This window comes from Scomber japonicus, chromosome 6 (assembly GCF_027409825.1).
Source record: "Scomber japonicus isolate fScoJap1 chromosome 6, fScoJap1.pri, whole genome shotgun sequence".
NCBI lineage: Eukaryota > Metazoa > Chordata > Actinopteri > Scombriformes > Scombridae > Scomber > Scomber japonicus.
In genome coordinates, this window is record NC_070583.1 from 21344962 (window position 1) to 21371075 (window position 26114).

Below are 26114 nucleotides of genomic sequence, written 5' to 3' on the forward strand. Positions count from 1 at the left end.
AGAAATAAAATAAAATCCGTTATTTCAAAATTGTCTGAGATGGATGCCTAAAAATAAAGCCACTTTAGCCTAACATTATTGAAATTTCACTGGTATTGTTTCAGCTGGGTACAGTTTGCATTAAAACTCAGTACAACAGACAGTCTCCTCGTCATTTAGAAGATTACAGTCATATCCGTGTGTGGCACAACCCACATGCTTGAAGCTCAAAGTCAAAATTAAATGGGGCCAGTTTTTCTTTTGTTTCTTCCTTAAAATTGAATGGCAGTCCACATCAGTGTTAGCACAATTGAATAGACTGAAAGAGAAGTTTATTGAGATCTGCATAGATTTATGAGGTGATAATAGCCTTGCATGTGACGTCTGGGCCCAGCTGGATCGGGGTGCAAGCCACAAGATGTCTCACACTCTGTAAAACCACCGCTAGTTTAACTAATGCAGGTTTGAGCTGTATGAAAGGTCCAGGTAAGACATGTGGCAGAGGCAGAAGAATAAGGAAAAGACAGCTGCAGGTAAAAGTAATGAGTGTGAGAGAGGAAAAAATAAACACTTCATGTTACAGGTATTAGAACCAAAGGTCAGACTGATTGGCAGGATTTTGATTTACAATGTTTTACTTGCCCATTTCATTGTCATGGTAACAGAAGAAAATGGACAACAACCTAACTCATGTTTTTCATCAGTAAGGGTATGTGATATGACCAATATACTGCTTTGGGATTTTTCAACCTGGACCCCATTTTCCCATCCTTTTGTGTGAGTGACTAATGGGGACAACCGTTTTTGAAATAGGTCCAGTATTGAGCAAGAGCACTTTAGCTGGCAATAGCAAAACGGGCCATTGCCAATGGAGCAAATGCTTCTCTTTAATGTCATGTACATTTACTAAAACTACTTGTTTTTGCCACTGGCATGCTCAGATTGTTATTATGAGTGCCTAACAACATTATGGAAGGACCATACAGAGAAATAAAATGTTTTTCTTTACCTTAAGCTTGATCCGTCCAGTTTGTCATTGTGTCTAACCACTCAATAAGTCTCACTCTGAAATTTGTGAAAGTTGAGTTGTTGCAGGAAGACAACAGTGGAAATGTGATTGAGAGTTGGAGAGAGGAGTTGTGGAGTTTGCAGCATTTAAGTGCAGAAAGCATGGCTTACTTTATCTGAAACATTTTCAAAGTCATGGCTGAATAATTAGTTGATTATTTTGCTGTCTTCCTGCAACAACTCTCACAAGATTTCAGGGCGAGACGTCTCTTTGAGTGAGACTTGGTCAGACACAGTAATAAATATAATGCCCATAATGCCCATTGTCACACACTTGTAGTAACAATGTGAGCCCATCAGTGGCAAGAACAAGCATTTTATTACATGTACCTTGATGATGTGCACTGTTGGATTACATTGCTTGGCTGAATCAGTCTCACTCAATACTGGACCAGTATCAAAAACTGTTTTCCCAACTAGTCATTAAGTAAAACAAATGATGGAAAATAGGGCCAATGTTGATCTTGAAGTTTGCCTTTAAATGGATTTCATTAACTAAAATTCAAGTTTTCACAACTTTACATTTTTTGCACTTGCAAAAAGTAGACTCAGACTCCATTCTACTGCCATCAGTTTCTCTACCTTTTCATGAGAGTAAACTAACCACAAACACCTCCTGAATGAAGAACACAGTTACAAGGTAGGAATCCAATGATAGTTTACTGACAAGTTATGTCCTGTTAATTATCTTACTTGGCTCTACTTCAATGAAACAAAAAATGTTCCGTGTTCCAGTGTAATATAATGAGATGTTTTCTACGTGTCTGCTGTTGTGTGTAAGAATGCTTTCATTTTGTTTTCTTGAAAACTTGTGTTGGTGAATTTGTAGATGTTTTTTATTAACTCTGGTTGCTGTCATCTTAACGGGAATTTTCACCTGGCACACTGCTCAAACTGGGACTTTTACAGATTACTTTTACAAATGTCAAAAAAATACACCAAACTCACTGAAATGTTTAAAAAGAAACACAACAGACTACAGATAAAGATAAAGAAACCCTGACAACTGATCCACTAGCAATTTCGCAGGTGATGCAGTTCCCTGTATTGATATACATATAATGAAGCATGATAGATGTACCATATATTTATAGAAAGAAGGTGCATGTGCATTGTAAAATACAAAGATGAATGACAAATTAAGATACAAATCTGAATAAATGAGAGGAGAAGGAACAGTGAAGTTGTTTTGTCTTGTGGTGACCCAAAACCCAAACACAAGACACATGGTTTTTACTTTAATTTGCCAACCATCTGCATATTAAAACAAGGTTGTAAAACACAATCTTAAGATAATGGGGTTGTTGTATCCTCCAAAATCAACATCAGACTATAAAAATGTTGAACTTAGAAAGTGCTCAGCAGTGTACTTCTCCTTGTGCACATTTGTGTTCCAGCTTTGTTTTGTTATTCATTTTGTTGCCCTATTGGTGCACGATAGTTATGATTGCAGTTGCACTTATAATATTTTGTCTAAATGTTCAACACGGCTCAATATTTACATGCTTTGATTCAATCTTGTATATTAACTTAAGATTATTCCTATCTGCCCTAGCCTCAAATGCACATTGTATTGAATAAAGCAAGTGTTTTAAGCAAAAACAGGTTAAAACTTATCAATAAAAGGAACCATGTAAAATCTCAATGAACTGACCTCTGGTGGCCTTGGAGTCTAAAAGAGACACTACTTCGACAACATGTTCACCAAGAAAATTCACCTTTCAGCTACAAGAACATGTACTGTAAGCTTTGCACAACGTGGCTCCCATACTGTTGTTCCAGGAGAGTCAAAGCATAAAGCAAACTGAAAGGCTACTTCAAGGTTCATCCAAATCCTGTATATCTCTGCAGAGCCGCAGAGTGCTGCCTTTGCCATCAGAAAACATGCTATAAATACATGTATGGAATATTCCTAATTTTCCTCAGAAATGTCAAATTCAATGTTCTGGTTAAATAAAACAAATAAGTGTGTTCCACTTGCATTATACTTTTATACCTTGTTTTGACTACCAACGAACAGCAACATATATACGAGAGGCGTATGACTGATTAGCTATTTTATGACAAAAAATGCAAACCCAGTGGATCTTTAGTGCCTTTAGTCCTGTCATTCTCACCATCTGTTGATAAGCCCAAACCAGGCTCTGCTTACCTCTACTCAACAAAGAATAATCACCTCTTCCTTTTTCCCTGCATTGCATTTCATACTGATCACAGACATGAAAACAATTGGTTTAGACAGTTCCACACTTGCTCCTTTCTGAGTTCATTTCTTGGATAACACCTGACCCAGAGAAATACAGCAACACTACTAAACAAAGTATGATCAAACGCAGATTTGGCTTCACGTTCAATCAAGATCATTTCTGGTGTTGCAGTCCAAAGATGCAGGAAATAAACGTGGCTGTTGGTGAGTGAGTATACAGAGAGTGCCTCCATTTGTTTGGGTATATCTAAGCTTCCTCCCAAAGAGACACATATTGCATTTTATATTTCAAAAGAAATTACATTACAGTATGCTGCTATGGTGCTCTGTCAGGAGCAGTCGCAGTCATTTTTGCTTGCCTTGTCAGAGGCACGGCTGCATGCAGCTCCAGTCTAATGCAATCAAGTTGCTCCAACTCAAAATAAAGCAGATGTGCTCCCAAACAGTGTGACTGGAGTGGAAGTGAGGGTGAAAAAGGCTCCATTATGGAAAGAAAAGGGTGGAGGGGATATTTACAGAACCCACACTCTGTCTGCGTTAGTCAGAGTGTGTCTCTTAGAGATGATCAGCTTTCACTGAGGACCACAGCAAAAAAACAGAGAAGGAGGCAGTTAGATTCAAAAGCAGTCTCTCCATCTTAGCACAGCTCATCCAAAATATGCTTACAAAGGTTTCGTGAGGTAAATCAACAATATCAGTTCTATTTGTGTAGAAGTAGGAAAAACATGTGTGTAAACACTTTGAACTGCATGGATTAAGAAATGTGCTTCTTTTTTTTTCTTGGTCTCTGTCTAAAACCAATATTTCACATAGGATATAATAAATTCTGGCCAGTGGATAAAGACAAACACAGAGTTAACCAACATCTGTTCCTTTTGTCTTTTTTACGCAATTATGGGAATTTCTAACACATCATTTAACAGCTATGAGGAAAATTAGCTTCCCCTGGCCTTATCTATCACCCACTTGTCACTCCATCCAGAAATAATCATTAGAATCTGATGAAGCACTTCACTGCATGAATGTATCTGACATCCAAATATGCAGAACTCTGGCCTGGGGGCAGTGCTATGCAGTGTTCAATAGCACAGTTCACAGCTGACTGAATCCCCAACCAGCAGGTAATTGTAGGTGTGTGCAGCAGGTTTGGGAGGAAATTATTTGGCAGATCAGTGCAGAGCTCCAGCCGTTAAAACAATGCTGTCCATCAAGTGGCAGTCACATGGATTTGTCAAACAGGTCTCTGGTATGGCTCTGATGTGTGGGAAAGAAAGCCTCCTGAATTGTGCAATAACATCGTGGGATCATTTGAGAACGACTGAAGTGTGTTATTAATGTTTATAATTTAGCTACAGTCACAATTCAGCTGGTACTATAACAGTTACAGTTTACTGGTGTAATGTTGCAGCTGCAGAGTGATGGATAATGTTACATGAGATGATTTGATATTATTCAACTGCAGAAAAAAAGCGAACCACTACTTATAACACTGTCTAAATGGATCTATTGCAATATATCAAAAATTGTCAAAATTGAAAACTGACATAAGATTCTTGCTCAGATAAATATATATATAATATTATTATCAGTTTCAGATTTAAATCATGATTTTGCCAATTTGTAACAGTAGTGCATTGTATTTTTTATTTATTCATATATTTAGACTACATTTAACAATTGAGAGCTTTTAACCTCTAATATTAAATTAAAAAACAAAAGTTTTGTAGCTTTGTAGTTTGTGTTTATATTCTTCAAAGTAAGGTATCCTGCTGGTGTTGGTACCACAACTCAAGTATCGTATTGACACTAGCTTCAAAAAATGTCAAATGATTGCCAGCCTGAATAACAATGCATACAGCATACATGGCACACAGCCACACCCACCGGACATACACCTCAGAGAGATGCACAGAGCCCCAATATACAATGAACACATCTCTAGAGACTGTGCAACTCTGATCCATAATTGAACAAAAGGGCAGACCAAGCAGGGAGCAGAAATGTGGGGGCCTCTGTCCCTCCCTGCTATACTAGCTGTGAACTTTTGGAGGTAAGAGCCCCGGGGTTCCAAGGACAACTGTCAGGAGACACAGGCTGTGAACTCATGCTAATGAAGGCAGCTCAGTCCTGTAAACAGCATGGGAGGATGTCACTGGAATACATTACAATACATAACTGTCTCCCCAGGGCAGGAGGGTTGCACATGGCTTAGGCCTGATCATCCCCCTCAACACACATACGCATGCATACACACTCATACACACACACACACACACACACACACACACACTCTGGCTCTGTAAGCCCACCTGGATACCCCACAGGCTGGAGCCGCCAAAAGTGCTGAGATGATGGCAGCAAAGACGTGCAACTGAGCAGTTTGTCCAAAAACATTCTGCGTTTACTGAAATGTGAAGAAGTGCTCCTGAGCAGTGGGAGCACATTTTTCAAACTCATAACACTCTATCTAACTTGTTCCTGATTCTTTGATTGTTTCATCGTAACTTCTTTTTCTTATTTATTTCAAGTTCTCTTCCTCTCCCACTACATAACACGGCACACACATGCCTTGAAAAGCTGAAAATTGATACAAACTGTTGAGAACTGAGATGGCAAAGTGAAGCTCTTTGTCAGAATGTCGGCGCTTTGAAGGAAACAAGGGGGAATGAGGGAGCGATAAAGTGAGCGAGAGAAAGAGAGCTCAGACAGGAATGCGACTGTTTTCAGGTCAGTGAGCTGCAGTGTGCGTATGCGAGAGAGAGAGAGAGAGAGAGAGAGAGAGAGAGAGAGAGAGAGAAACAGATAGAGAGGGGGGTGGTAAACCAGTAAACCAGGCCACAGTTTGTGGTAGGGTGATCTGTCTTTTCCCCTTCATTTAAAGACAGAACAAATATAACGTTGAACTTTATCTCCTAGGGTTGTGGGGCATTAGTGTCATTGTGTCTGAGCTCTTGTGATTTGGCAGCGTTAGCAGAACTCTCGCTACTGCACAGCTTGATGTGTTTTCGACCTGCCACAATTAGAACGACTTTCACTGCAATGCTGAGCTGTGCTTGTGACCTGCTCTTATCAGTTCATCAACCTTCAAAATAAGTCAAACTCAAGCACAGACTAAATGTCACTACTAAGAACTGAAGTATTAAATGGAAACATTTGGTGGATACAATTAACAGATATCCAAATGTTGTGCTGAATCTTTGACACAAGACAGAATGATATTTGAACATTTTAGGAAGTTACAATCAGCATTTTCCACTTTCTGCATTCCATCTCTGCATGTGTTTGCTTTACCATTAAATATGATATTCTTTTACAGTCTGGGCCTTTATAAGAAAATCTGCTCCACTCAGAGCCAGCTGCCCCTTCTTGCTCCGCGTCCCCTCCTCCATCATACTGAGGTGTATGGCCAAAGGGGCTTTAGTACCTTTGAGAGATCTCTGAAGTTCCCTGGTAAGGTCAAATCCAGCTCCTCTGAGTCGTAGTTGGTGAGGACCCAGGGAAAGACCGGGTACTGGTTCAGGTCATTGTACGTCCTCCCTAGACACACAGAGCAGACGGAAATCTATGAGTGATGAAGGGTTGGATGGGAACAGAGGGGTTGAAAGCGGGGCAGGGTACACTCAAGGCTTCAGTTTCTTTGGGGGATCAGCATGCAACATTCCAACAAGCCCCCAATCTCTGGACCCTCCGTCAGACGTACTTCCTGTCTCATAGGGAGTCTGCCAGGGAAACACGTATACTAATGGTAAGCTTTGTCTGCTGCGTGAGAATGTTTTCTGTGCTCCCCATGCCTTAGCCTGCTGAGTGTAATGTATCTATGGACTGTAGGAGTCTTTAATTTTAAAGCCTGCATGCGTATTTTTACATTGTATGGAGTGTATGTAATTAGAGAGATATAGGATCTTCTGGGGGCCATGACTCCACACGCTTAAAATGTCACTGCAAGTTTGATCTGCTGATTGGCCAGATGTGAATTATGCTCTGGCAGTGGGAATATGGTTTTCAGATGGCAAAACGTGTCATAGGAAATCCATGGGAAAAGCAGAGAGCATGTAACATTTTGTCACTGATGCTCTACTTTTCTTTTGAAGATGACACTGATACAGCTGCAAGGTCAGGTGGTGGCCAGTTGTAATCCAGGACGGGGTTAGGTCTGCTGTGGATGGTTTTGTTGAATTTTTTACAGCTGTTAATAAATCAATACTAAAGCGTAAATTCAAAGCAAAAATGACAGTAAAAAAAGGCAATGACATATATTTTGACTCACTAAGACAAATGAAAATAAATTACAAAATGAAGCAATGTCAGCTCTAAGGTCTGAACACATTCCTATGATGTGAACACAATACAAGTGTTACCACATATTGGCCCAGACACATTTCACATTTGGTTTTTTTCCCTCTCCATCATTGATGATTAGACACTCCTGCACATTTTGCATTGATAATGTTACAAGTTTTTGTGATTATTGATGTTAATGAAGCACTTACAGCAACCAAGAATAGCTCAGATCAGCAAGTTTAATTGTATAATGTGACATTTTATCTCCATATCAAATTATAAGCTAAAGTATGTCAAATAAGATAACCATTCCTAAATCTTCTAGCTATAGTCTTAAAGTTATTTAATGATTTTGTACAATATTTTCTCAACCAATCCAGCAGGTATGTCTCTGCTCGCTCATGGAGTGCAGCACATCGACATTAGAGAACCTAAATCTAGCTGAGCGAGCGAGTGATAACGTCTGACAGGCTAGTCAATGCTAGGTCTTCTGAGAAGTAGCCAGGGTCTCGGGGAAGCTGGACAGCATAATTATCCAGGTTAATGCCACATAGTGAAAAGACATCATCGGGCTGAATGTTGAGGAAGAGTCAGGGGCGTTGGTGTGGTTAGACCATGGTGCTGAGGCCTGAGTAAGGATGGCAGGATGTTAATAGCAGTGGAATAGTGTTTAATTAGAAGACCACTTCCCGTTCGCACCTCTTCCCAGCACTTCACCCCCCGCCTGTCTACCGCCCACACTATTCTGACAACCCTGTCAGCCCAGGTCATTACCAGGGATTTTTAATGAATTTTGGGCATGTTTTTCTGTCTGCCTTACATCTAATTAGCTGACAATAATGTATCGAACTCAAGCATGGGCTAAATATAAATATGCATGAATATGCAGTGAGAGAGAGGATGACACTTCTCAGAGCAAAGTAGCGTGCAGTCGCTCTCGCCTCCCCTGTTAGTTGCAGTTCAGATCAGAGAGTCGACAACAGAGCCTCTCAACTCCACAGACACACATGTCTACGCTCTCACAAAGCCAGGCACTAATTATCTGGCAAAATCTCCTGTGCCTGCTCGTTGCTTCAAACAGTAGACTCCTACAAACACTGAAGCGTACCGCGTTGAGGACCACTTAAGGATACGATGGATTCTTAAATAAATAGGACATACCTGAGAACTCCTATAGTATGTTTCCAGTGCCACTGACACATAAAGTTTATTAATCATGATTGCTAAACCTAAAGTCATGAGACTCTAATAGGGAAGATGTTCACATAGATAATAGATTAAAACATAACACTTTCAGCACTTGTAAATTTTGCCTGCATAAGGAAGAAAAACAAACCAGAATCTATCTATTTAACTGATGGGTGTAAAAAAAACTCTGAATCTATTATTTCTGTAGCTTCAGTTTTTTCCAAATCATAAGCACAGAGTTTCACTTGGGATTTACAGGTTTGTACATCATTAGGAAGCCTTACCTGATATAGTGTTGAGAAACATGAGGTACTCAAAGTTAGATATCTCTCTCCTCTGCCAGCGCTGGGTCATGTTTGAGGATTTAAAAAGCTGCCGGGGGGTGGCCAGGGAGATGCGCCTGGAAAAAACATTTAAACTGTAAGTCAGACAACAGACGGTTGATTTTTAGTAATGGACATTTTCAAACTTATATTTGTAAAATGTTAAAGCCAAACAGCACCAACAGTACTGTATATGAAGCTGAGCTTAAATTCAAAGGATTGGCACATCACAGTAAAGTGGGACATGAATGATGACATTTAGTAGATGATAACCAGCTCTATGTTTAGCACTTCAGTTTTATAATGAACACACTGAGACGAAGAGCATACATAAAACATTTCAACCTGCAATCTAAGGAAGCATACAATGAATGCAGTGGTTTTCACAGTTACATCTTTTTGATTCCACTAGCTTAAATGAGCTAGGTCCAATTAAAAAACCCTTAAATGACACAGTTAATTAAGTGTTAATTCAGGGAGGTTTGCCTAATACTCCACTTGTATTCCACTTAATTAAAGTAAGACTGAAGGAAACATGCTTGCTTCGTAGCTGTGTATAAATAGGCCTGTTATCACTGTGAATCTGGGGTTTTCTCTGTCTGCAGTGGCCTGGCTGCAGCCCTGCTGTATAGAGTCTTCTGTCAGAGAATTAGGTCAGTTCAGTCAGGGTCAGTGCACATTCACTTCAATGATGGGAGCAATGGGACTTCAAATGACTGCTACAGGCCAAACTGCACAGACGCTCCAACACACAACAGAGAGGAGGTAACGTAGGCAACGAAGGGATGAAACTAGAAATAGCTGTCTGTGTTCTATTAGTTTTATTCTGGCATTACTTCTGAGAGAGTGTGACCCACCTAGCTTGTGGGAGCCCGTAGCTGGTTCCCACTCCAACTCGAGGAAGGCTGTAGACTACTTTCTTTACTGTAGCCTGGTCAGGAAAGTTGAACAGGACTGATGCTGTGAACAGTGAGACACAGTACTTAATGATGGGTAAAGGAAAAGAACTTGACTTTAAAAAGCTGTAATTGGCACTTCACCTACTTCTGTTAGCCATAAAGACCTCCATTGCAGTGTTCTGAAGGAGGTACCGTCTTGCAAAGACTGCCCGGATCTCACTGAACATCCACTTCCCGTGTAAGCCCTCAGTGTATGCTAAGACCTATACGATAGAGGAGGAGGACAGAAAAATCAGGATAAACATTTTTTTTAACAGTATTGTTTGACTTCTCATAGCAGGAAATACTAATGAAATGCAAGACAATTGATGACGGCTCTGTTCTAAGCGTCCCAATAAGCCGTGACAGTGTGACAGTGAGCTAGCATGCACACCTGTGCTTTTCTGACTTTCACGTGTCAAAATGTCCTCTGTGAAATATTTAAATGGGGCAAGTTATTATATTATGATTTAAGTTATTTGTATTGATGTAAACTTAGCCACTGCTTTGCTTTGATGCATTCACAAAAACAGTAAAATCCTACGAAGGAGAGATCAGTGTTTGACATTTATTCACTGCCTTGCTATTAAAAGTTGGCAGCTGCTGTGCCTTTTAGTATTTCTTAAAAACAAAGACAATAGCTAATGAAAGATACTCAGTCATTTAAAAAGTACTCTCATATAGTTATTCTGAATAAAACTTCCTACTGCCAGTCGCTGAGTATCTTAATATAGCTGTCTTGTTAACAGTGGCTGGAAATGGAAAAGTATTGTAGTTCAGTCTTGTGGGAATTGCGGAAAACCTGCTGCTCACAAGCTAATTTACTCTAACCATTATGGTACTCAAATGAACTTCTTCATAATTATTTGATGTGTTGTATTCAAAATTAAACTTATTTCCACTGTAACAAAGCATTTGTGAGGCATTAAATGATATCTCAAGGCACTTCTCTACACAATTTGAAGCTCTCTACACATTCTCTGTGTGTGTTTCACACTTGTTTAGTTGGTCTAGAGTAAAGGTAAGTGGTCAAAAAACGATCCCCTGGGTCAGTGACACATAAATAATCAATAAAAACCATCATACCGAGGAGAGGGCAGACAAAGGATCATTAGTGTATGCAGCACCACTGGGACTGCAGAGCCACGCACAGAAAACCACAATAGTTGTTCTGACAGGTGAGAATGGTCCCCTCACACACCTTTCCCTCCCCCCACCACCCCTTTCATCTCACTTCCCTCCAACTGAACAATTTTGTCCAACAGTATGAGCCGCAGAGCAACCTCATCAACTCCCAAGGTTATAATCACACATAGGTTCAGTGCAGAGTGTGTGTGTGTGTGTGTGAGGGAGAATAAAGATATAACAGAGTAGCAAGGGGGTGAGGCCCTACAGTACTATTAGTGTGTGTGTGTGTGTGTGTGTGTGGATGTGGATGTCTGTATGTGTATGGGGGGTGATTGAGGTGGAGTAAGCAGGGAGGGAGGGAAGCAGAATGAGATGTTCAGCTGGGTTAGGCCTGATGCTAATGCTCATTTAAAATAGTGACAGGCTGGAAGAGTGCAGCGTGAGTCGGGCTGCCTTAATTTCTCCCTGGAATAGCTCATGCCCGACCTCCATGCCACATCCAAAATCTCTGGAGCTCAATTAAAATTGGATTAGGTGGAGATACTGGATGTGCAGCACAGCATCTCTGGTGCTCTCCTCCCAGTAATGCCCCTGCTTGACACCTCTGCAACCCCCAACTCAAACAGTTGTCATAGAGACAGCATAGCCCAGAGGAGGCAGTGTGTGGACTAGAGGGGGGGATAGAGAGGAGGGGAGGTGAGGTGGAGGGATAGCTATAGCTGCAAATGCACTGCTGAGGGCCAGCAGCAGCTCACTAGTAGGCAGGGTAGCTTTTATCCCCCGCCTGCTCTGCAACCAGATGTTCTAGATGTGTCTTCTGAGTGCAATGCTGAAAGGCAAGTCATACAAATATGCATCATGGGAAGGCTACAACGTCTTACTCCATCAATGCACTAGTGAGCTGTTATTTGAATACATATTCATAACATAAGTTATTTCGATGTGTCTGAATGGTTTGTCATTTTCTGCACAGTCTCTGCTCATTTTATTTTATGTTTGTAATTTAACAATGTCATAAATTTGCCGCCTGAATTTTCCATTTGGTATATTATCCATTAGAAATGGTAACATACCAATAAAAACCCACCAAGTAATAAACCAAGCAGTTTACGCTGTTTTGTCAAACACGCCACTGCCCATTGTTAAGAATTAAAAATGCATCATTGTAGCTATAACAAGTTAGCTCTAAAGTGATTGTCAGTAAACTAATATTTTAGCACTGGCTGTTTCTTGTTACCCAGCTTAAGTGAAGTTTTTTGCTGCTGTGACAAAGTGCAGGCCAAAGGCTTAGCTGTCAACAAAAGAGAGGCTAAAGAGGAGAAAAAAGAACTGATTTCAAACAGCCCAGATCAAAAAATTTGTCATAACAACAAAGCTTTAGTCTAAACCAACACACAGGGGCCCCTGTAGACTTGGAGATTTGACAAAGCCCAGCCCTCATTTTTGGAGGCCCAGCTGTAAAAAATGCCATTTAATGAACCTGTCTGCTGAAGCTGTCCCCTGCCTGTCAGAGGTGTCAGCCAGTGACAAGCGCTGGGGACGGCCGCCTCCAGTCACAGACAGGCCTGCCAGCTGGAGACTTCGGCCCCAATCTAATCACGCCACCAGAAAGGGACCGGCGCTCTGCTCTTGGTCTGTCACGCTCAGGGCTGGGGGAGCAGCGAGGGGGGCGATGGAGGGGTCTGCTATGGCCGACAAGCGCAGCCTTTTGTTTCCACACAGGTCCCTCCATGCAGGCTCATTAGGAGCGAGAGGCGCATGCGCTGCTCTGCCAGCTGCAGGGAGATATACCTCTCCAGCATAATAGCCATAATGCAATTTAACGTCTCTGTCCTTTCTTTCCTTTATTCCCCTTCTCTTCTTTCCCAGATTTGACAGAGGGCAGGCTGCATTCTGCCTGTAGAACATCACAGGGGGAAAATGTAAAATATTGTGATAGATGAGATGAGGAGAGGCACAGGTGACACCAGTGTTTAGACTGAAACTCATATATAATAATGTGCAGATGCTCAAATGGAGCACATCATACTTTAAAGTGATAGGAAACCACTTCATGCATGGAAATGGATTCTAATCATATCTGACGTCCGAATAGCTTTAACTGCACATTGGCTGAGACACTATGACAGACGTTATTAATAAATCTAACGAAGAATTTTCTCTAAAACCTGATGCAATTTTTTCCTATATGGAACTGTACAATCCCTGTATTGCATTTATACCAAAATAGGAGAATAATATAATTCAGTGAGACCTCCAAGCCAGCATGACTGATATATTTATATGAGACTGTGGAGCACTCTGACATCCTGGTATCACAGCACCTCTGCTGCATTCTTCTCAGATTTGTCTAATAGGCTTCCACTATAAAGCCTCACAACTGCATAGTCCCAGGCGGCCAGAGAGAACAGTGAAGTGAAAGAATAAGGGGAGGATACGAGAGGCCGTTTCATTTTGAGTGATATGACTACTCCCCCAGGAGCAAGTGGGATGGATTTCACACATGGCAATTTGGAGGATCAGCACACACTGCGTATACTGTATTCAATGGCTGACCTCAGGCAATATGGGCCAAATCTGTGAAGAGGTTGAGCAGTCAGAGAAGGCAAGGAGAAAGCATAAAATCTGGTAACAGTGAGAACAGAGAGCAATTCTTGGCTGAATAGGAGAGCATCATTGGCCATTGACACAATGTTAGACTGGGTAACGAAGAATTTAATTATGAGCATATTTGAAATAAAAACACATACAAGGCTAAATCAGAACATGTATGTTTAACACCAATAATACCAAAAAAAACCCCCAACAACTTAAAGAGATAGTTCACCGAAATTCCAACATAATGTATTCCTCACTTATCTAGTGCTACCATATCTACACATGCAGGAGTTTGTCTGAATTTTGAGTTATGTCTTTTTCAACCCCAAAATAATGGAGGTTAATAGAATTTATTTCTTATGCTCACAGAAATGAAAAATTAGATCTTATAAAAATCAAAAGTACATTGGTATTTTTTTGGGGGGGGGCAATGTTGCTGTTGATTATTTTTAAATTGGCTAAATACCAAAGGACAACATATATATTTCATATATTTTTATAATTTGGGTGATTTACATACACATTACACATTTATATACATATTTTTGCATTAAAATTACTCAGGTGTCAGGTGTTCAACACACTGTGAAGTTACACTAATACTGGCACATTTAACTTTATAAAGTCATGCAGACAGAAATCTTGGTCGTATGACCACGACGTGCACAAATCCACACTAAAACTTTTCATTTGAATCCCTTTTACATCCTGCCAAGATTTATAATGTCTGCCTGAGCATCAAAGCATGTTTCTCATCTGATCCTTCCTTATGTGACAACTGTTACGAAGTGTAGAAATACAAAACTGTAAAAGATTCCCCCAGATTATAAAAAAAAAATAAAAAATCAGTATTCCACTTCCACTCTCTGCGGGGCCCATATCTCAACTTCAATAAAGTAGCAGGCTCCTAATGCAGGTATTGGGGGAAAACAAGATACAGATTTGCATAATCAGTGTCACTATACATTTGGGTGGTAGCTGGAGTGTGGCAAGATGACACAGCTCGGGTGCTCTGGCAAGACCAGTGGGATAAAGGAGATGAATATGCATTAAATATGCTGGCAGTTCACTGCCCCAAATGTCCAGCCAAGTTTGTCAATAACATTTATGTCAGGGATGGTATTACACGCACATTAGCGGGCCCTGCAGCACTGTCTACAACACTGCTATGGTAGGACAGGTGGGAGGAGCCATTATCCTGGTATGCAATTTCTTCTTAAAAACTCAAGCTCTTTACACATTTTGTGTGTGCATGTTAATATATAAAGCCCCAAGAAATGCAATGAAAAAAGAATCCAAACAGTTTCTCATACTTCTCTAGTGATGAGGTTTGGATGAAGTTTGGCATCAAGCCAGTTGAGTTAGTGGTTGTTGCAAACAATCCAAGAAGAGAATGCATTTCTTTCATGATCTTACTGCTATTAGTGGGAACATGTAGAAATATATCATTCATATATTATTATAAGAGCACAGTTTATGTCGTTTTTGTATTTAATTCACACAGACATGAGTGCACACACACTTTCACACTGCCCTCTCTCAGACTTGGAGGTGGATGCACTTTTCTTCACACTCTCATCCTTCACATCTAGTAAAGATAAACAACACTGAACAGCAATGAAGTTACTGCCTATGTACAAAATTGTCACACATGCTCCTGTTGTAAGCAACTCTTACCAAACATAATATACAGTAACCTTTAAAAAAAAGCGATGTCAAACATACATTAGAATGAATTCAGCAGGTGGAAAAAAATGATGTAAAAACTGCATCTCCAAGTCCATCACCACAAATTACAGCTGTGTAGGTGGATAATATCCCTATTTGATCATTTCAATTTAATTCAAAACACACGGTTCCCATTTGTCTCTCAGTTAATCAGTGTTTGGCAGATGTTTTCAAGAGACTGTCTTGATGTATTAAATAATGACACCTATTTAAAATCGCTGCTCCCACAGTTTGGGAATGGATAACTTGCCCTCTTCCACATATGTACTGTATTTTTGAAATCTATCATAGTTGAGATTTTACACCTCCACCAATCTACAAATAAGCATCTAAACTAATAATATTACATTTTGTAGCAGCGTTGATGATCGTGAATAAGACGTGAAGTGTATGCATTTTTTGCCTCCTTTTAAGTATCATTATAACATTATGAGGGCTACGCTGGTGTGGTAGCAAGTACATAAACATCAGACAAACATGTGTGTGTGTGTAAAAAAGGGACACAATAAACATATGAACATGCTCAAGTACTGACCCACCCACAGCCACATCCACACACATACATAAACACACTTAGTGAGCACATCATCCAGATAAACAGCTTGGGGTGCCTTTACTAAGGAGCTTGAGAGAAGGGATGCAGTCATTTGGTATGGGGTCTTTTCAGCAAGCTTTTCCTAATGGGACTTTTTCAGGGACTTGTCAGCCTTAAGATGACTGAAATCTTCCTGGCCTGGGTACCAGCTTCCTCTGGCTGCCACTGAGAGTGCCAAACTGATCGCTTTAAATCCCACTTTTCTTTTCCTTTTTTTTTTTCTTCTCTGGTGTGTGGGAGGGATAACGGTTCAGAGCAAGACAGTGAAGAAGAGAAAGAACGAGACAAGGATGAAGAGGCGGAGAGACAGAGGAGGAGAGGGACAGAAAGAGCAAGTGGTTAGACAGGAAGGCCTGATGAGCAATGAGCGCCTCACTCGTCCTCAATTAATCTTGTCTCTCTACCTTTGCTTAGGCGCTTCCCTCAGCACCAAGGTAATAACGACACCCTCATCCATTATCCTTTTATCCCTGTTATTCACTGGGAATTGCTTAATAATATGTTACAGATTTGTCCCCCTTCATATAATTCTTTCTGTCATTCGCAGTATATCATCTGAAAAACACGCAGCCCCCTTTCTGCTGGACACTCTTTGAGGATTATCGTGGGTGACACCTTCGTGATGCAGCCAGAATCTGGAGCATCATTTTTTCAGGCATAAAGTAGAATTACCCTGACTTATCTGTCATTGCCAAAAGCACAACAAGCCATTCATGGCCAAAGCAAAGGTGGAACTGGTTCTTATCGGCTTCTCCGAACGAGGGGGCTTGTAAATTTATGCTAATGAGGGCCTTTTGTCATCCAGGCTCACCCCTTGGGGCTGAACAGGGCTTGCAAGGGGTGATAATCTGGCTGTTGAGTGCACTAGATAATTTGTACTTTATACTCATGTAATTATATAGTTTAAATCTTTTTACCAGTGCTAATCCTGTGGCACGAGGAAGTGTCTTAACCACGTCTATGGTTCTTAGAGGCGCTAGTTAACGCGCATCTGACTCTCTCTCACAAAATCACGTAGGAGGAGGAGTGCAACACTGATATAATTACTCTGACTTTCTGTAGACCGTGCTATGAATCCTCATATCATTTTGATTCACCTTAGCAGGCAGGCAGAAAGCCAAGCTAGAGGCCTGGGGCTACGGGAGACAACTCGGAAAAAGGTGAAAACAAGCAGAGCTGAAAGAGCTCTTCCCATTTTTGTCAGAAGAGAAAGATGGAGGATACCAGGAAAATGGACTGAAAGGAGTAAAAATAAGTGTAGTAGGGCAGCTTTGCGCTGCCTTTGAGGTCTCTCTATTGTCCAGTGGGAATCCAGGCCATCTTGTGTGCCTGCCAAAGCCGACAGCCTCTGACAAGCTGCTTGGCGAGCTGTAATTTGACTAATTACATTGGATTAGACCATATTAATGCAAGCTGTTTTCTCCAGGGTCACTGACCCACCCAGTGTGTCTCTCGCTATAGTTTCCCCTTATTTGGTGTAAACAAAAGACAACAAAATAAGGTAGACTCTGTGTGTTTCTTGAAATGATAAAAAATGCATCTACTGTATATCACTGACATTTTTTATAATGGGAGAAAATGTGTTGCAACAAGGCATCCACAGCACAGAAAGCTGTGACATACAGCCACCACTTTCCTGAAGCACATCACATTGATAATAAACTAAATCCCTCTGCAGGAAAAGAAAGGCAAAATAAGGACTTTTATGGTTCTCACAGAAGTTTCAGAGACAGATGGGGGATATGTTTCCACAGGCTGACAACAACAGCACAGAACTTCATTTTATTTTTACTTTTATCTTAACAAAATATCAGGATGAAATCTGAGTAATGAGGCACTGTTTTTATGTGTGGTTTGGTCGCACAGATGTTTTTTCTTCTAATGAGGAAATGGTGTGTTGAAATCCATGATTGATATAAATGATGAAAGACAAATTATTTGATCTGCTTTAATATGAGCAGATACACTCAGAAAACCCAGAAAGAATGCTTATTTATCAGAAAAAAGAAGGGAAACCTACACTCATTTGCATTTGCAAAAAATTCACAATGAAAGGGGGGGAAATGAGCCATAGAATGTGTGTGTTTTAATACAAGTGCTCTCCCAATTGTACCAAATCAATTTGAGTTTCACACAATGGAGAGGCAGCTTCACTGTTTGTATGTGCTCCTCTGCCTTGAACACGGTGTAATAATACTCTTAAACCAGGCGTTATAAAGACAGAATACCAAAGAGGCTTACAGCCTTGGTTTCATGAAACATTTAGGCAAAAGTTCCAAGGGTTGAGGATGATGAAAGAAGGTAAGCTTGAAAATGGGCTTCTGGGATCCACAGCCCTTATTGTACAGAAGTCACATCAAATTAATACTGAGGGCCATTTGCAGCCTTTCTTCTCTTGAGCTTTTCAGAACGGATTAGCTATGAAAACTCAGAAATTACTAAAGCACCTATTAGGCATTATGCTCACCCTTTCTTCTCTTTCCCTTTGAAAGTCATTGAATGTGCTTCACTTCTCTCATACTTAAATTCACAAGTTGTTTGCATACTTAAAAGAATGTCAGTTTTATAAAATGTGTCATATAGAATGTACAGTTTCCACTTGCACACTAGGAAACCCATATCCACTATTTATTTTCAAATAAATATTTACTCACAAACACATTTAACACTATTTGCAATGTTGCCACATAACCATACATAATTTTGTGAATATATTTTAATGTTTAATATTGTATAAGCATGTTATTTGTTAATGTTAATAAAACTATGTTGCAGGATTTTTTAGACGACTGCTTGTAGTTTAGTGTGATGATGCAGGCCAATGTTCAGGCGTAAAGAGCCTGTTTCTGGGGCTCTCTCAGGCTCTCCGCATCCTTCTTTGCTTTCTCTATGCCTCTTCAAAGAAGCGCAGGGAGTGCATGAATTGTAATTATGGCTCCTAACAGGATTCAAGAGGACCCAAACGATGGCACTTGAGAAACAGGTCGTGTGGAGTTAAACGGCTGTCAGACACTCAAAGCTCCCCAGCATGTGAACAAACCCACAAAGGCTGGACGTGTCCATTTCTAGGGCCCTCCTACCCACTTTCCCTCTCATAGAGAGAGATTAAAGATTAACTAAGACCCCTTTAAAGACCCATATAGCCTTTCTGCATTTAACACATTACATTTTTCAAGATGTGTTACAGTTTTCAAGGTAAGATACTGGACTTGAAAATGAGGACAAGAAATGCACGATTTTGACTTGAATCCAATCAATGAAAACTACTGAAGTTATGAGGAAATAAATGCTTGGCAAAATTCAGGGCAAATGTGAAAACACCAGTGCAACATGTGAGGAGGAAGCAGAGCCGTGTGAGAGATCAGGTAATTGGTACCACCTGAAAAACCAATCTAACCACAGTGTCAGATTATCTCCGGACCTCGCCTTCAGAATAACGGAAAAGATCATCTGTGCTCCCCAGACACTTTCAATGACTCTCCGGGGCACAAGACCCCTCACTACACATTAAAGAGTCCAGCCCTCAGTCAGGCCCTATCCAACTTCAGCCCCATCCCACTTCCCAAAAGCATCCAAAAGAAACCAACCTGCAGCGTGAAGTCCCTATGCATGACCCTTATTAAACCCTTAATTGGATTGAGACCCTCTAAGAAAAAAAATTCAACATCGTTCATTCAGCTGAGATTTTCTTTAGCATTCCTTCCAGTAGTTTGCCACTTCAACAATAACATTCAAAATCAAGTGACTGAAAACTTTTTTACCCTTTCAAAACACAACCAGATTTTCCAAAAAATGGGAGTTCAGGCAAAACCTTTTTCACCTTGTTTTTCTTTTTAAGGCAAAGCAGTATTTGATTTTCACAGGGTGCAAGTGACAGGCTGAAACAAAGCCCAGCGCAGGCCATTGTGTAGCCTTTCACTGTTGTAATGGTCTTAAAACGGCTACAAGCAGGGATCTATTCAGTGGTGACCAGGCTGCTCAGCTCTCTTCTCCATATCCAAGACAAACTCTGAACTAAGCGGGAACTCTGAGGTCAGCTGATGAGAGAAAAAGGGACTGAGTTCACTCATAACCATAGTCTCAGACTATCAGTGCCTGTGGAAGTTCTCCACACATTTACACTAATTATATAGAATAAATAGCGCCATAACAACAACATCAATCAAGTTCATTACGGAAAATAACATAATGACAATAATTATAATAATATCTCATTAAGAAAGAGAATGAGAGACAGGGGAGAATTAATAGCAGACAGGTGTACAACACACCGCAATTATGGAACCTGAAATTAGTTCATTGCCTCAAGGCAAACAGAAGAGAAAGGGAAGGTTGTAAGGGAGGGAGGGTGTGTGTATGTGTGTGTGTGGAGTGTGTGGTGTGTGTGTGTGTGTGTGGGGGGGGGGGGGGTGGGGGGGGTGGGGGGCTGGTTTCAGGGCTGGAAGTAAGACTGATAGAGAGAGGCTCACTGACAAAAAAAGGAATTGCAAATAAGCAAACAAAAATGTCTTAAATGTGTAAATTAGGGAGAAAAATAAGAGGGAAAAGCAGCTTTTCCCTGCAGACTGGTGCCTTAGATGAGAAGGGAGCAGCGAAACGTGATCAAGGGGAGCCGTGGAGCGGTGCGGCAGGCGTCAAGATGAGCACTCAGCCAGCGAGTGGCAGCTTCTCCTTTTCCAGTCAATCATTCATTACAGAGCCAAGTGCTGTGGAGGAGTGCCTCCTCTTTTTGACCTATCATATTACTGCCTCTGTAAACTCCTAATCCCCCCTTCGTTAGATGGTGTCAACAGCCGACATGCTCTCACCCTGGCGCTGCACTCCCTGCTCAGGCACCTCCCAAGCCCTGCCAAGACCACAGAGTTTACACTCTAATAAAATCGTTTGAAATTTAACAAGGTAGAACGGTACAACTTTATCCATCTTTTTGGTGCTTTCATCCACCTTTTGGGCTGGTTTGTTTTTTCTTTCATTTGAAAGACATTCAGAGAATTCACTCGCTAACTAGTTAACTTTTTCTTGTTTGTTTCATCAATTGCATCTTTCCAGTTTATGGTAAGCAATACTAAGAAAGTCTGACTTTAGCTCTTCAATCTTTCACAGCCCGGTTGTTTTCGCCTTGGGGCTGTTCCTGAGCAGGTGAAAGCCTGGAGGCAGGAACCTGCACATCAGCACTTCTTCGTCCATCATGACTCTTTCATGGGGAGCCCGTCTCCCGTGCTTCTCTAATAGAGCCCAGTGAGATGACTACTATAATGAGTCCAACAGATGAAAGCCCAGCAGGACAAAACAACTTTCAGATACATCTCCAAACACACACGCCAGGACTAGCACCAATCAGGGACTCGCTGTGGGAATGTTATTTAGGTTAACAAAAGAATCAGATGCAGGCTGGATAAAAAGGAAACCAGATGAATCCTCTGTATTTTGGCAGAAGTCCAGAAAAGGAGTTTTGGGGTGAGTGAGTATGACATGCTGATCAAAAACAGCAAACAATCCAGCAATCAAGTTCATCATAGGCATGTGCAACATATCACATACTCCACTGTCCTTCACTCAAATGCATTAGCACACAGACCCCGCCTTCTCTCTCTCTCTCTCTCTCTCTCTCTCACACACACACACACACACACAGAACCAGTGTGTGAATGGGTTTAGGTAGGGTCCCAATTTAAACTGACAGATACCAGATAGTAGATACTCAAGGAAATGACAGCTCTGATTTAGGATGGTCCTGATTTTAGCTGAATGTGACACTGTCACAACAAAACTATTACACATGAGTGAAGCCCAGCAAAGTTAATATACTTCATTTCATAATGACATATAGCACACAAGGCAGTCTGTGTGAGGATCTTAAAATATCTTACCTTATTGGGAAATATATATGTAAATGTATGAGATAAACTTTGTCACGCTGGAGACACACCTACCACATAACACGGTTTAAAGGATGTTAATTACCGTATAAAATAAGCAATTGGCATCTTGCCCCATATGGCCCACTTTTTCAGTGAGGAAGATGGAAATGGAGGAGGGGTAGATTTGATTGTGACATGCTCTCCGTCTGTGCCCCAAACTGTGTGGCTTTGCCAGTAACAGGCTAATATTCAGCACAGCTCACCATCACCAGAACTAATGAAAGTAGACAAAATGTCTCTGCTGCCATCTTTGTCTAGCATCCGCTCAGGGTGAGCCTTCCTCTTTCCCTCCTTTCCTTTTCACCTCCCCTCTTTCCCCTTGCTCTTGAAGGGAGGGTGACAGCGGCATAAAATGGTGGCGAGCAAATGTGCCTTCCATGTGGCAGCAGTGGTGGGGGTGACAGGCCAGGCTGAGGCCAGCGCTATCAGCAGTGTGTGGCTGTTGCTCTGAACAAGCTGGACGGTCGCCACGGAGGATCAAGGCCGAGCAGAAACAGCCCACCCATCCGCAACACAAAACTGCCAGTTCTTTGATAAATAATAACTTAGTTGTCTAGGGTGGCTTATTAATAACTGACTGCACATCATCCTGCTATTCCTAATTGGCAATGTCAGATGTTTTAATGAGCAGAACTACATTCGGAAATCCTTTCTAGATAACAGCCATTCTTATTATAACACTTAAACCAATGTGCTATTGTACTAGATATAAATATCACATAAAACTTTAAGATGTTTCTAAGCTTCCTGTAGAAACTATAAAGTGCCATGAGATAAACTTTCTGGGTTATATAAATACAATTCAGTTTATTAAACTTGAAATATTAAATATAAAACACTTGAATGTCTCTTAAAATATATCCAGCCATACATTAAACTGCTGAACAAAGCAAACTCCCTTCATTCGGCAATATGTGGTTGAGTCATTCAGGGTGTTGTTAGTTAACCCTGAGCTCTGAGGATGATAAAGCAAAGGCATAAATCACAGAGTGAAACAAGGCAGACTCCAGCGATCCCTTAATGGAAATTATCTGTCAATATGCTGGAGTCAATTCACACGTGTCAGCTGGGCTCAGCACACAATGGGCCAGCCAACTTATGAACTCCCAGCACCACTCCACCAAGTCCATAAAACAACTGGCAACGCCACTGGGGAGCACTCCGAGACACCACCCTCTTGCACAGACCACCAGATGACACAGATGGGGCGAAACCAAACAAAGACGAGACTCCCTTTGTACAAAGAGGGACCCCTTTCAAAAGCCATTCATGCAACAAATTGGGGAAATCTGGCCATGCAACACTCTGGGTTTGCTCTTTTATTAGCATGAGCCTTACGTCACAGTAAGTGAAATCAGATTTATGACTCTTTGCTACAAAGGTGGTTAAAATCGAGCTCACTTTTAACGACAGAAAAAAGTTTTTTAAAGCCATGTTAACCAAGAACGGTTAAACTACGTTATCCCTGAACAGTTATTTTGTGCACAAGGCCATTTACTACACATGCATCAAACTACACAAAGCTAATGAGGAAAACTACACACAAGGACAAAGCTGATCAGAGATTGCCTGTGCAGTTGATGGACTGTTTGGCTAAATATAGCTAACTTTACCAACATGCTTAACATATTTTTATTTTATTATTGTGAAATTATCTTAACAAGCTTGCAAACAAATTAACTTCACAGTAGTTTCTATTTTTTGTTCACTATACAGTAGTATAATAATGATTCTTCACAGTCATAGATAATAATGACTTTTAATAATAATAATAATAATAATAATAATAATAATAATAATGATAATAATGATAATAATTATCATTATTATCATTATTATTATATGGTCCTCCATTTTATGGTAGCTCTAAACAGCACCAAGCCTTAGTACTTTCAAAGGCAACCCATCAGGTTGGGAGGTTTGTTTCCATGTAGGTCATTAAATATGTGCACACAAGCTTTCTCTTATTAGGCCCTCTGCATTTTCCTTCTCTTGTGCTTGTTCTCAGCTGCACACCCGTGCTGCTGCAGCAATCTGCATAGAGAGACATTTGTCATCATTAGCCCTGCTCTGACAGTTGGCACCCAGCACCTCAGATCTCTAGGACTGGCAATTATGAACCCTTCATCCCTTATTTAGGCAACATCACCTAATTTTATCACAGGCCTCACCAGCAGCATTTGATTACCAATAGCTTCAAACATAGTATATGCCTCCGACTCTTTTTATTCCTTTTGTTTTGTGGTTTAATGTACTACCACTCTTAGACCAGATGACATATGGGGAAGCACTGTGTTTAGTTAATCTGAGATGTGAAATTACTTATAAGACACATGGGCTGCAGAGAACTGTAGAAGAGCATCATGGGGTCAGTGGGCAGATGATTACAGCGCCCACCTCTAGATGGTAGACATCTCGCAGACATTAAGATTAATCACACTGCTACTGCCTGAATTGTTGCCTTCTATAACAGACAAGAAGGAAAACAGACCCACAGTTTCCCTTGAAAAAAATGAAGTAAAATGAAAATGAATCAAGAGTAGCGTGCTGCATGTTTAAACAAACAGGTCAATTCTTTGAGAACAATCTAAGCTCTACCATTTGTAGAAAAAATATGCTGAATAAAGTAATAATAAACCAGCTGCAATCCCACTCCAGTCTCTAACACACATAATGTTTAGCATTGTCATGTACAACAAAATACATTACTAAACTGGGTGCTAATGAAACAAGTGGAAATCACAACGCCAGCACTTTCACTGCATCCAACTGCCAACTGTATAACCTGTGCAGAAAAAAAAGGTGCACTGAACACTATCGCCTAAGCCTGTTTTTCTTTCTGTGAAGCAAACCAGACATTTTCTGGATCGTTATTTTGGCAAACAAAACTGAGTTCTATTCATGCTAAATTCATGCAAATACATGCATGTAATTTATCACGAAGGCTGACAAGCGTACCATATTGTGGAGGGGAGGGGTGAAGGGCCAAATGAAGCTGAGACAATCAATTAAGTTTCATAATTTACACTTTTCTCTACCTTTCTGTTTTCAGAAAATTTGCATCACGCTGATAAGATTGGTGTTTGGAGTGTATATATCTCGTCAATCTGGATCCCAGTAAACAGAGCCTGTTGAGTTGATCACTAGAGGGGCTCTGAGAGCCTCTGGCTATGTGGACCAGCTTCCTGACTTCTCCAATGGAGGCTGCTAATACACAGTGGAGAGAAAAACAAATGAATGGACACAATCCAAAGGGGGTCCAAAAATTAGTTGGCCTCCTACAGAGACACCATATTGCTTGGAATAATAATGTCCCGTTATTAAAAATCCCAATGACAATTTCATTTTGTCACAAATAAAATTATAGAAAATGTGTCAAAATGAGTGGCTGTCCCATGAGATTAAACTATATTATTTCTCACAGTGTTGATGTCACATCTCTGAAATGTCACTGCTTTAAATCTGATTTATACAGAAATATGTCATCCTATTAAGTCCCCTTAGACTAATCTGCACATTAGCTTGGGAGCTAGCTGGTAAACTCCCTTTATATGGGATCTAGTTTGAAATTCTCTTTTTCCAAATGAAATGACCCCAGAAACATAGCGCAAAAGCATATGGCAGACATTAGTTGTTGTTGCGTAATAGGATTATTAAAATAATAGTATGTCATCTATAATTATGGTGCCAGTTAGATGACTGCTGGTTATAAAGGTCTTGATCCAGATTAAAATAAGCTAAAGGCTTACATCACATCATTGAGTATTTTGTTATTAGCAGTGGGGTAATACAGAAAATTGAAACTTAAAAGTTATGTACTGTTTTGAGACACTATATTAATGTTAAATGTACAACCTTTTGTTTATAACAATTTATAGGGTTCTGTTGGTTAAATGAGCCAATAAATGTACATTTTTGTAGAGCATGGTTTTTTTGGTTTTTTTTCCTCCCTCGAGACTCATTTGTTTTTTTATATTATCTTTTATTAGAGGCTTTACATATCATTTTGTACATACAAATTCATCAGAGATAAATATCATTTGAACATAAATAAATATATGTATAATAAAATACACAGACTGCCTATTACAAATGTATTACCCTTGAGAATAAGATAAAAAGTAAACCAAGATATATTTAATGAGATCGGCTACAGTCAGT

General features: G+C 40.4%; 1 protein-coding gene across 4 annotated transcripts in view; it reads right to left on the reverse strand.

Moving 5' to 3' along the window:
- The window catches only part of nbeab (neurobeachin b), a 206088-nt gene that overhangs the window by 25685 nt on the left and 154289 nt on the right, over nt 1-26114 (reverse strand). For all 4 annotated transcript variants that reach the window (XM_053320448.1, XM_053320449.1, XM_053320451.1 and 1 more), the window contains 4 exons: nt 10090-10207; nt 9903-10005; nt 9007-9122; nt 6678-6790 (listed from right to left, as the gene is read on the reverse strand). In XM_053320448.1, the coding sequence (XP_053176423.1) occupies nt 6678-6790; nt 9007-9122; nt 9903-10005; nt 10090-10207 (450 nt within the window). The remainder of the gene's footprint in view (nt 1-6677; nt 6791-9006; nt 9123-9902; nt 10006-10089; nt 10208-26114) is intronic.